General features: G+C 41.4%; 1 protein-coding gene across 1 annotated transcript; it reads left to right on the top strand.

Moving 5' to 3' along the window:
- The first annotated feature begins 6 nt into the window (after positions 1-6).
- LOC112245930 (TRAF-type zinc finger domain-containing protein 1) lies at positions 7-11,058 on the top strand. Its single transcript, XM_024414124.2, has 12 exons — positions 7-285; positions 627-663; positions 742-877; positions 1,014-1,067; positions 1,173-1,614; positions 1,813-2,112; positions 2,292-2,356; positions 7,418-7,672; positions 7,936-8,074; positions 8,698-8,905; positions 10,236-10,287; positions 10,378-11,058. Exons 2-12 carry the CDS (start codon positions 629-631, stop codon positions 10,414-10,416), a joined length of 1,725 nt encoding a protein of 574 aa, XP_024269892.1. The 5' UTR covers positions 7-285; positions 627-628; the 3' UTR covers positions 10,417-11,058.
- Positions 11,059-12,948: the final 1,890 nt, after the last annotated feature.

Genomic DNA, 12,948 nt, shown 5'->3' on the forward strand with positions numbered 1-12,948 from the left:
AATCAGAGTTGTGCGTCACTAGTACTTTCAAGAAACGCTCTCACTTCGCTAGCTAGCACCCTAAAAATGGCTTGCATAAACGAGCTTGGAAAGTAGCTAGCTAGGGTCAAATCATACAAAGTTAGCAGCAAAATAGTTTTATTGTCACCCCAGAAGTTTACTCTGACATTTAGCTATTCAAAACCGGGATTTAAAGCCGCCCTCCATATTTAGCTATCGTCTAGAGATACCTAAAGTTACGTTAGCCAAGTACAGTAAACAAACAAGGGACCGAACTCAGCACAGGTAGCTATGTGACTTTCTCATTTATAGATACCGGTACAATCTGGTAAATCGAAACTACCAGCATCGAACTGAAACAATAGCTAGCTATGTTCAATGTTCGCTTGGTCATTGTCAGCCAAATGACGATACTAGCTAAATGGGAACGTTTTCTAGCTAGCTAACGTTACTATTTAGTTTGGACAGATTGCTAGCTAGCAATAATGTGGGTTGTGGGTCAACTTGTTATAAAAGGCGATATTTGATGCCACATACGTTTTCGGGGGATTGTTTGCCCCCAGAGTTTTTCAAATGCCTATTGACAATTTCAACCTATTTTTCTTTCCCTCTTATTTCAATGCAAGCCATGGCAGATGAAAGCACAACGTTCTGTGCCAATTGGTAAGTGTGAATATTCAGGGAAGTTGAGGGACAATGTGGATAAATGCACATCTCATTTCTTTCTCTCCCACTCTCTAGTCAGCATGACATTCCAGAGGCTAATTTCACTACTCATGAGATTCACTGTTGCCGGAATATTGCTTTGTGTGAGGTGTGCCAAGAGCCAGTGCCCCGTTCAGATCTTAAGCAGCACAAGGAGCAGGAGCATATGCAGGTACAGTGCTAAACATGGAGAGGGTGGGAGGTGGTTAGGCTAGTCATAAGTTAGCATATTCAAAGCTAGGGAGACATCCCTAAGTTGCTGTACAGTTGTTGCAAAGGAGGCTTCAAACTTTTTCTTTAAATTTCAGGTGAAATGTAAGTGTGGTTTAAAGGTTGAGAAAAGCCATATCGAATCCCACCAGGTATGTGAAACTTGTATCAGGATGGAGACCTCATCTACCTGACGTGATGGTCATGTATTACAAATTCAACTGAGATGTGGCTTTTATCTGACCTCTCTTTTTCAGAGCTCTGACTGCAATCAGCGGATGGTGCCATGTCAGTACTGTGACCTGGAGCTGGTTTTCAGTCAGTCTAAGGAGCATGAGGATTATTGTGGTACGCGCACAGAGCCCTGTCCATTCTGCATGTGCAATGTAATGTTGAGGGAGCAGGCTGTCCACCCAACCTGGTGTGGTAGCCTTACGCCTCCTCAAGAGAGGAACAACAGCCGGGCAAGTCACAGCCCAGCAGAACCCCAGTCCCCAGGAGCCTGGTTTGAAGCCTACTCCATCCGTAACCTGTTGAGGGCCAAGGAGGGAGGAGGCCACAAGAACAACAACGCCAGTGCTTCTGACCGCAGGGCCCTACCACGGCCCCTGGAGGCCAGAGTGCACAACAGCACCCGGGGGCAAGTGGGCCTGAGAGGAAGGGGGGACATTGCCCCGAGGAATACAGACTTCAGCCACTGTACGTCAGCCAATGGCTCATACAAAGTGTTCAAGCTTTTCTTGTCCCTTTACATTTTCCAAAAAACATATATTAGAATTTATATTCTGGTATTGACAAACTTCCCTGGCCTATATTAAAGTGGAACATTGTTTAATTTTAATATTTTTTTTGTGTGCTTTGTAAAAACATATCTCAGTTGTGGTTTCACCTCCCCAGTGCTGGAACAGGAAGCATCAGTGATGGCCAACAACAATTACAGCATGGCATCATTGGCATGGCCTGCAGGCCAATCACTGGGAGAGGACTCTGCCAGCCTGGACTACCTGCTGGCCCTCAGCCTGCAGAGTGATGGGGACACTGGGGATCTAGGGGGAGGAGAGGGGGCCTTGTGGACGGATGTCTGGGACCACAAACTTGGAAGGATGTCCAACACCGGCTCCCTCATCTCTCCCATCTCTGCCCCAAACAACTACCAACATATCACCACAGGCACCAATACAGACCATGACCAGACAGGTGAGATACTATACAAAATACCACTTATTGTCCCAGTTTGTTTTCATGTGAGAATTATTTTCTGTTACAGTATGTTGCCCTCCTCTGCCTTTTACATTTTGACGTTTCCACCCCTCTTCTGATTAAATTTGTGTTTTCTACTGTACCCATTATTCCTTTGCTCTTGTTCTCCTATTTAGACACCATGTTGCCCTGTGAGTTCTGTGAGGATCTGTTTCCTGAAGTGGACCTCATTTTACACCAGGTTAGAAGGATCTTTTGACTCTTAGCCTACAAGTCAGGCTAACTCGATGGCGGCTGAGTCTGACGAGACCTGGGAATAAATGTCCTTTATAGGCTGCATCAGTTAGTTATAAACTCAGGCCCTCTTCCCCCCCCCTTATTTCCTTCCTGTGGATGTTGTTTTTCTTTTGTTCACTCCCTCTGGTCTAATTTCCTAGTTTTCCCTCCTGATAACAGTTCATACTTGGTCACCGTTCATTTTGTCTTGCATTTGGTATTAGGATTGGGCGATGTCAACCTTTGTCCTATTGTGATTATGTACTTATAAAACGTGATGTATGATGGTTTTTCTCCCTTTTGATTCAGAGGGGTTGTGTTAAATGGAGAAAACACATTTCAGTTGAATGCATTGTTGTGTAACTGACTAGGCATCCGTTTTGCCCCCCAAAAATACATTCTACAAAAATAAAAACAGCTGAAACCACAGTAATGCTATAGCGTGAAATCACATGCTACAACTGGATGAATCAGGAAGAAAGATAATGTTGTTGAAAGCCTTGGCAGAGGCGAAGTGCAGGCAAATATTTTCTAATATCCCTTTCTGGTGGAGCGTGTGTGTCTGTCTCATGCACATGATGGAGCAAAGTGACAGTCAACTGATAATGCACAGGCGGTCTTACCTTAGTGAGTTAGGTTATAGTCCATGAGCCAGGGTGTCAGTCGGGCTGACTTGGGCCGACGATGTCTCAGGGATTTCTTTGAAGGTCTATGTCTCTAGAGGTGGACAATGTGTGATAGCAGTGCAGCAATAGTAGCTCTCTTTGTGCTATCACTCTTTCTTTCATCACTCCATCAATGTTTTTTTTCCATAGATTTTACCCTATGACAAACAGTCAGTATACAACAAGCTATTGCTCACTTATACACATTAGTCATATCATTGTAAAGCTTAGATTCATCAGGCACATTTTTCAGAACTTTGACCTCTGTTAAATATCATAATTACCTGTTAGAAATGGCTTTAAAAAGCAAACCATGATACATTTTAAACTTTGTTTGACAAGTGGAAATTATATAGATACACTACCATTCAAATGTTTGGGGTCAAAGAAATGTCCTTGTTTTTAAAGAAAACATAATTTTATTTTGTCTATTTAAAATAACATCAAATTGATCAGAAATACAGTGTAGACATTGTTAATGTTGTAAATTGTAGCTGGAAACGACTGATTTTTAATGGAATATCTATATAGGCGTGCAGAGGCCCATTATCAGCAACCATCACTCCTGTGTTCCAATGGCACGTTGTGTTAGCTAATCCAAGTTTATAATTTAAAAAGGCTAATTGAAAATTAGGAAACCCTTTTGCAATTATGTTAGCACAGCTGAAAACTTGTGCTGATTGAAGAAGCAATGAAACAGGCCTTCTTAAGACTAGTTGAGTATCTGGAGCATCAGCATCTGTGGGTTCGATTTACAGGCTCAAAATGGCCAGAAACAAATAACTTTCTTCTGAAACTCGTCAGTCTATTCCTGTTCTGAGAAATTAAGGCTATTCCATGTGAGAAATTGCCAAGAAACTGAAGATCTTGTACAACGCTGTGTACCACTCCCTTCACAGAACAGCGCAAACTGGCTTTAACCAGAATAGAAAGAGTGGGAGGCTCTGGTGCACAACTGAGCAAGAGAACAACGACAAGCCTTCATTTCTCATCATAGTGATGTAGAATACACAACCATGTGTGCCAGATATATAAAGATTATTCACAGAAATGTGTTAATGTTCCCAGAAAGCTGTCTGAATCAATGATTTCTGAAGATGCTACGATCAACAATTGCAATATTTAATCTTCAACCATGGTAAATGAATATGTACATGTGAATAGTCATGGATGTGATTGGATTAAAATGACATACGATGTTATCCAAGTAGCTGTTGTCATTATGAGGACTATACCGTGCATTTGGAAAGTATTCAGACCCCTTCACTTTTTCCACATTTTATTACGTTACAGCCTTATTCTAATATGGATAAAAAAATCTAACAAATATGAATCAATCTATGCACAATACCCCTTAATAACAAACTAAAGACAAGTTTTTAGATATTTTTGCAAATGTATTAAAAATGGCAAATACAGTCCCTTTACTGTGAAACTCAAAATTGGGCTCTGGCGCATCCTGTTTCCATTGATCATCCTTGAGATGTTTCTACAACTTGATTGGAGTCCACCTGTGGTAAATTCAATTGATTGGACATGATTTGGAAAGGCGCACACCAGTCTATATAAGGTTCCACAGTTGACAGCGGATGTCAAAGCCAAAACTAAGCCATGAGGTCGAAGGAATTGTTAGTAGAGCTCCGAGACAGGATGGTGTTGAGGCACAGATCTGAGGATGGTTACCAAAACATTTCTGCAGCATTGAAGGTCCCCAAGAACAGTGGCCTCCATCATTCTGAAATGGAAGAAGTTCGGAACCACCAAGACTCTTCCTAGAGCTGGCAGCGCGGCCAAACTGAGCAATCGTGAGAGAAGGGCCTTGGTCAGGGAAGTGACCAAGAACCTGATGGTCACTGACAGAGTTCATCTGTGTAGATGGTTGTCCTTCTGGAAGGTTCTCCCATCTCTGCAGCACTCCACCAATCAGACCTTTATGATACAGTGGCCCGGCGGAAGCCACTCAGTAAAAGGCATGTGACAGCCTGTTTGGGGTTTGCCAAATGGCACCTACAGGACACTCAGACCATGAGCAACAAGATTCTCTCTCTAGTCTGAGGAAACCAAGATTAAACTCTTCGGCCTGAATGCCAAGCGTGACGTCTGGAGGAAACCTGGTACCCCTCATTACCTGGCCAATACCATCCCTACAGTGAAGCATGGTGTTGGTAGCATGGTGTTGGTAGCATCATGCTGTGGGGATGTTTTTCAGTGGCAGGATCAAGGCAAAGATTAAGGGAGCAAAGTACAGAGATCCTTGATGAAAACCTGCTCCAGAGCACTGAAGACCTCAAACTGGGTCTAAGGTTCTCCTTCCCATAGGACAACTACCCTGAGCACACAGCCAAGACAACATAGGAGTGGCTTTGGGACAAGTCTCTGAATGTCCTTGAGTGGCCCAGCCAGAACCTGGACTTGAACCCGATCGGACATCTCTGGAGAGAGCTGAAAATTGCTATGCAGTGACACTCCCATCCAACCTGACAGAGCTTGAGATGACCTGCAGAGAAGAATGGGAGGAACTCCACAAATACAGGTGTGTGACGCTTGTAGTGTCATACCCAAGAAGACTCAAGGCTGTAATCACTGCCAAATGTGCTTCAACAAAGTACTGAGTAAAGGGTCTGAATACTTATGTAAATGTAATATTTCAGTTTTTTTATTTTTAATACATTTGCAAACATTTCTAAGCCTGTTTTTGCTTTGTCATTATGGGTTATTGTATAGATTTGAATCAATTTTAGAATAAGTCTGTAACGTAACAAAGTGTGGGGAAAAGTGAAGGGGCCTGAATTCTTATCGAATGCACTGTATACCAAACACCTTACATTCCATTACAGTGTAGTAAAATCCAATGTTGTGCCTGTTGGCTTATTACATTACTTTCAGTATTCTATTAACAGACCAATCTGCTTTGGCCCCATAGTAAGAACTTTCATGAACTACATATAATAGTTTGTTGCTCACATCAGGTGAAAACGAATTGGCATTCCAATGGAATTTTACATTGTAATGTATTTAGCAAGTGTCTAGCCCTCTACCTCCGTTGCTGCACTGCTATCACACATTTTCCAACTTTATGGACATAAAAAAAATTGTGGGCCCAAGTGAGCCTGATGACACACATTTGTGGGTTTGACTCATGGACTATTATAAATCATGTTCTGGATAGAAGTAAAGTCTACGGTCTTCAGAACTGGATAATTGCTTTGCATCATCCTCTTCTCTTAAAGGAGAATTTACCCAAAATCAAATAACTCCAAAGGGATTTCATATATTGAAACTATTTCAGTGGAGTTTGCCCTCTCTCTAGAACTCTCCCTGTAGTGTTGTATTGAAATGGCTGCAAAAACGGGACTTGTGACCTTGCTCTGCTCCGTTGCCAGTGAATTTTATGTTTCAGAAATCTGCAAAATGTGGACATTCGTTTTATTGAAAGTGTACGGCCGAATGAGCTATTTTTGTCATGTGCTATCGGTTTTGAGCCACTAAAGGTGTACTTTTCCACCTAAATCGTTTGCAGTGTAATGCTCATATGCACCCTCATGGGGAGACACTGCTACGTAGAAATGTCACAATATGCCCTTATGTGGAGCTTGAAGTCACAGATTTTTTTTGGGGGGGAGAAGGAGCTGGAGCGAAAGTTGATTTTTAAATTAGGCATATCGCAGGTAAAGTTAGTTATGCAAAGTGGGGGAAAAGATGGTAGAAAGAGAGCTCTTATTCGGTCCCTAGCTGTACTTTATACTGGAAATCAAAGGAAAAAGGCACCAAATATCACTGTTTTCTGATAAAGATACAGAGAGATGCAGAAGATGGTTATTAGCAATTTGTAAAAGTAAATAATTATACAACCAACCTTGCATTGCTGTGTATGTGTGTATCCAGCACTTCATCAACGATGGATATGAACGAGATATCCAATCTGGAATTATGGGGACAGAAAACCAAAGGATCCTAAAAGATAGGGAGAGAGTGGGGAGAGCAAACTCCACTGAACTAGTTTCAATGTATGGAATCACTTGGGAGTTTCTGGATTTTGGGTAAACTTCTCCTTTAATGGGCATAAAGCTGTGATTGAGAGTAGCCTAAGCCATTTGACCATTTGATACTATCGTAATATCACTCAACCCTACTTGGTATCCCACCCCCGCACCTTTTTAAATGCACAATTATGTAACGTCGATAGTTATGGTGGAATGCCACAATATGTAAATGTTTAGAACCGTTAGAAAAGGACTATCTGAGGGCTGATTTGATAGTGTGGATCATGTGGTAATTACCTGAGGGTAGGTAGCTAGCCACCTGATCTATCTGGTGAGCAGAAATACATTTTTCCCCTCATGGCTGTTTTTGTCTTTCAGACTGGCTGTAGTCCAGCCTCAGCCTTTGCATCTTTCAGCAAGCGTCCTCCATCTCCACGCTATGATGACAGGATTGCTAGGGGTGCTGTTGGTCTTCTGCACATACCACCTGACACCCCTAGCTTCCCCACCTTGCCCCTTTCAGTCTCCCCACTCTCCTACAGTTCACCTGCCAGTCCACTAGAGGGGGACGTGGTCATTCCCTGTGAGTTCTGTGGCGTGGCCCTGGCGGAGGCTGTTGTCTTTCACCACCAGGTAGGCCTATGTTATTTGCTCTGCAAGATGTAGTACTGTAAGAACTGAAGATCATAATCAAAGAGTGTATGCCAATAATTTTGAGAAGTCCTTCGTCACAATACAAATGAGGGAGAAAAGTCCTTTTGACGGGTAGAAAATCTGGTGACTGCTCCTATACCTGTGTATTAACATGGTAATTACTCAAGTATTGTTATTGCACTAACATGTTGCTCCATAGTAATTTCCTAGTAATCGAGTAGAGCATGACACTTTTTTTACAGGATAAGTGTGACCTCCGACCCTGCTCTGTTCAGTCAGTGGATAAGGTCAGCAAAATGTCCTTTCAGAAACCATCTCTTCCTCCAAAAGAGAGCTGTGGACAGAACTCCCCTGAGGTGCAGAGGAGACTCAAACACCAATGTAAGATACTGAACCCCATGTTCACCAATGCTAAATCATTTTTAACAAAGTCAATGTTGCTTGGGTGACATCTATCCACCTATGTTTTATTTTATAAAAATGTTATTTTACAAGGTAGGTTGATTGAAAACACATTCTCATTTACAGCAATGACATGGGGAATAGTTGCAGGGGAAAGGTGGGAGATGAATAAGTCAATTGGATGCTGGGGGTGATAAGGTGGCTATGATGGTATGAGGGCCAGATTGGGAATTTAGCCAGGACACCGGCATTAATACCCCTTCTCTTACTATAAATGCCATGGGATCTTTAGTGACCACAGAGAGTCAGGACACCTGTTTAACATCCCACACAAAAGACTGTACCCTACACAGGGTAATGTACCAATTACTGACATAGTGTATTGGGATATATTTTTTTAGACCATAGGAAAGAGTGCCTCCTACTGGCCCTACAACACCACATCCAGCAGCATCTAGTCTCTCATCTCGGGACCAACTCTGCTTCGCTTCAGACAAGGCAGCAGTGGGATGCAGGGTAGTATTCTGCTATGTATAATTTGTACATCAAATTCAGAGAGACTGACTAATTTGGTGTGTGTGTGTACTCGCTTGCATCTAAAGTGGACTCCTTGAGTGGGCTGGACAGAGAGAGGCCCCTGGTGCGAAGCCCAAACGAATGGCAGAGAGACCACAGTGGGCTGCCCATTACAGGGAAGATATCAAACTGTGATCCCCAGGTGAAGAACAGACTCCAGCATGGCAGAGAGGCAGATGGAGGCCACTCACTTTTCAGTGAAGGCCACAAATCCAACTCTGCAGCAGCTGTGGGGTAAGAACAATGACATACCTTCCATAATGTAATTTTAACAAACAATTTGTTTTGGTACAAAAACATAATTTAAAATTGTTTGGAAACCTATTATCTGGATTATGTTTTGTGTTACAGAATTAGTGTTAAGCGTTTTCTTTTTATAATATAGTGATGATAATTAAAGGATGTAACGATTCACCAATACACCGCTCCCTGGTTCAAATGTTTAATATATGAGTGCACGTGTGGGAGCCCAAACCGATCCACATTAAGCATGCATCGGTTCGAGAAAAATGATTCAAACGTTACAAATCGCCTATTTACCTATGTTTTTTACTCATATTGTTTTATTCCAAAAATACCTCTTATCTGTTGTGACTGAATTGATGCCGCCTTCAGTTCAGTAGCCTATCGAACTTTCATGCATGTTCTGCATATGACTGTCAGATAACAACTGTGTGCAATGTGCAGGAGACACAGCTGCTCGCGTAAACGAGAGGTAGAACTATCCCCTGTTCTAATATCTGGCACTTCAGCATTCAGATGCTTTCACAATGTCAAATGATCTGCTTTATTAGTTACAACTTATGTAGTTTGCTGGGTCACTGTTACCGAATGCACAGTAAAAAGTTGTTTTACCGGAGTTGTGTAGCCTACTAGAGTGGATGCAACTCACATCCAACTGCTGATTGGGGTTTTAAATCATTCAGATTTTATTTAGATTGTTCAGGTTCACCATAAATAATGTTGGTAGTTTTGCTTTAAACAGTTAGTGTATTTGGTCATTTTTCCATGAACATGGTAATTTCATAAAGGACAGCAATATTTGCGCATTCATTGGTTGAAGTGGTAAAATGGTCTAAACCATTCGCTTTCAAAAGGGGGGTAAAATCCAAAACTACATTGTTAAATGGCTAAATGCCATGCTAATTTCTAAATATAAATATTGACAGTACTATTTCAGCATTTTCAATCTGTTAAAATGACAAGTTAATCAGTGGGTGATGGTGATCTCAGATAAAAAGTGGGGGGAGACCGGACCAAAAGCATACATTTACCCCACCCCTAATCTGATAGTGGGGTTGTAGATGCTCAGACTTGCCCATTGGCTCGGCCCAGGTGCCTACACACACTGAGGGCGTCTCAGTTTAGGGAAGTAATCTCAGACAGATCCACCTCTAATCAAACCGAATTGCACCGAATCATTTCAAACTAAAAAGTATAGTTCCTGTATCATATTGGAGTCAATGCATCTAGATAGGTGTCGAATCGTTCATGAAAGGAGAGATGCACGTCCCTAATGAGAATGCTTCCAAATGAAATGAAATATTTTGCCTCTATCCACCAGACCACCCCTAAGAGAAAATAATGGGGGAAGAAGGAATACAGGGCCATCAAAGGTAAACAAACAATCCTTGTTTCTTGAGAGCTTCTATGGGGTCATCTTTTAAGTAAATTTGAATGTTTTCTGTGACCATATTCATTTTTAGGTGCCTAAGAAGCAAAACAAAGAACAGGACGAGGAGTGAGGTCGAGACTGTCGATGGAAAGAGCACCAGGCAATCACCAAATGCTTTTTGTGTGAGCTGTGGTCTGTCACACTAAAAGTGGTGTTCCTGACTGACAACATTGAAGACACCTCCGAGGTCTCACCATGCTTAGGTTGCTGTTTAACACTGATGCCCAACTGCGCAGCAGATTACGTGGTGCGCAACCAGTGGTTGATTCAATCCAATATAGTTGGCCTGGAACACGACCAGTCTCTTTATTGCCTGTATGTGTGTCGGTATGTATCAGTCGCTCTACTTAAAAAAAAAATATATATATATATTAACAGTCAAACTGACGTTTTTGTGATTTCAATATTTTGTTATAACTTTAAGCTTCTTACTGTAATCCTTTCAGTTTTAAACTTTTAATATAAATTGTATAGAATTTAAAACCCACCTTAATATACTCTTGAAAAAACAATGTAAAGAAAAAAAAACAATGTATATGTAAGACATCTTGAAGCGCCACAAAGTAATTGTACTGTTCTCTGAATAAGGGAAAGTCAATGACAAATAAATACATTATCTAAGCATTATTTGTATTTCAGACTGCACCTATAAGTTTTTTAATTAAAATACACTGTCATCTTCATACTTTTAATAAATCCTAGTATTGATGCATAGGTGCTTGTTGATCACTCTTAATGTAGAAGAATGTCCTCAATACAAAGTATTTATTCATCACATGGCCATCCTAGAATTGTAATAGGCTAAAATGCTTTGAAACCTACACATATCACATTGGTTACTGCAGTATGACCAGAGTGAGATTTGCAGAGATTCAAAATTAGTACTTGGTCAATCGTCCTCTATTTTCCCCACCTGTAAAAGTATAGTTTGCAGATCATTGGCATTAATTTCTTCAGTTCAGTGTTGCCTGTATCCCTCATTCAATAGGTTAAACATCATCTGAATTATACTGAACAAAAATATAATATAATATAACATGCAACTATTTCAAAGATTTGACTGAGTTAGAGTTCATAAGGAAATCAGTCAGTTGAAATAAATTAATTAGGCTCTGATCTATGGATTGTATATGACTGAGAATACATATGCATCTGGTGGCCACAGATATCTTAACAAATAAAAGGGTAGGGGCATGGATGAGAACCAGTCAGTATCTGGTGTGACCACCATTTGCCTCATGCAGTACATCTGCTTCGTGTAGTGTTGATCAGGCTGTTGATTGTGGCCTGTGGAATGTTGTCCCACCCTTCAATGGCAGTGCGAAGTTGCTGGAAATTGGCGGGAACTGGAAAACGCTGTCGATCCAGAGCATCCCAAACATACTCTATGGGTGACATGTCTGGTGAGTATGCAGGCCATGGAATAAGTGGAATTGTGTACAGATCCTTGTGACATGGGGCCATGCATCACGCTGAAACATGAGGTGATGGCAGATGAATGACACGACAATGGGCCTCAGGATCTTGTCATGGTATCTCTGCATTCAAATTGCCATTGATAAAATGCAATTGTGTTCGTTGTCCATAGCTTATGCCTGCTAATATCATAACCCCACCTACATGTGGTGCACTGTAGCCTAGTGGTTATAGCATTAGGCCAGTGACCAAAAAGCTGTCGTTCTGCCCCCGAGCAAGGCAGTCAATCCACTGTTCCCCGGGCGCCGAAGACGTGGATGTCGATTTAAGGCAGCTCCCCACACTTCTCTGATTCAGAGCGGTTGGGTTAAATGCGGAAGACACATTTCAGTTGAAGGCATTGTTGTACAACTGACTAGGTATCCCCCGTTCAAACGATGCCAAACACCGTGGTCTGCGGTTGTGAGGCCGGTTGGACATAGTGCCAAATTCCCTAAAATGACGGAGGCGGCATATGGTAGATAAATGAACATTCTATTCTCAGGCAACAGCTCTGGTGAACATTTCCACAGTCAGCAAGCCTATTGCACGCTCCCTCAAAACTATAGACATCTGAGGAATTGTGCTGTGTAAAAAAACAAAAACATTAGAGTTGTCTTCTATTGTCCCCAGCACAAGGTGCACCTGTGTATTGATCATGCTGTTCAATCAGCTTCTTGATATGCCACACCTGTCAAGTGTATGGATTATTTTGGCAAAGAAAAGCTCACTAACAGGGATGTAAATATTTGTGTGAAAAAATTTGAAAAGCTTTTAGTGCATATGGATCATTTCTATGATATTTTATTTCAGCTCATAAAACATGGGACCAACACTTTACATGTTGTGTTTATATTTTTGTTCAGTGTAAGTCAAAAGTTAAGCGTTGCCTTCTGGTAGTTCACATATTGTTCACTGGTGGGCAGAGTCTACTCATCTATTTCTGCCTTTGAAACAATACAGCACCTGAATGTCTACGAAAGAGGTTCATGAGGTTCACATGATATATAGCCAATGATACCATCACGTTTAGGCGAAACAATATTTTCCCAGACAAATGTATTATAGCCTACTTTATTGACCATATCTAGTAGATAATGGATTTCAAAATGGTTACATAATATTTATAAAATACATTATCTAATGA

This window comes from Oncorhynchus tshawytscha, linkage group LG04, assembly GCF_018296145.1.
Source record: "Oncorhynchus tshawytscha isolate Ot180627B linkage group LG04, Otsh_v2.0, whole genome shotgun sequence".
Classification (NCBI taxonomy): Eukaryota; Metazoa; Chordata; class Actinopteri; order Salmoniformes; family Salmonidae; genus Oncorhynchus; species Oncorhynchus tshawytscha.

Bases quoted from the DNA above. Each gene is read 5' to 3' on its own strand.
- LOC112245930 (XM_024414124.2), top strand. From the start codon at position 629: ATGGCAGATGAAAGCACAACGTTCTGTGCCAATTG. The intron at 1,068-1,172 runs GTATGTGAAACT...TCTCTTTTTCAG, and splicing joins GCCATATCGAATCCCACCAG to AGCTCTGACTGCAATCAGCG. The intron at 2,113-2,291 runs GTGAGATACTAT...TCTCCTATTTAG, and splicing joins TACAGACCATGACCAGACAG to ACACCATGTTGCCCTGTGAG.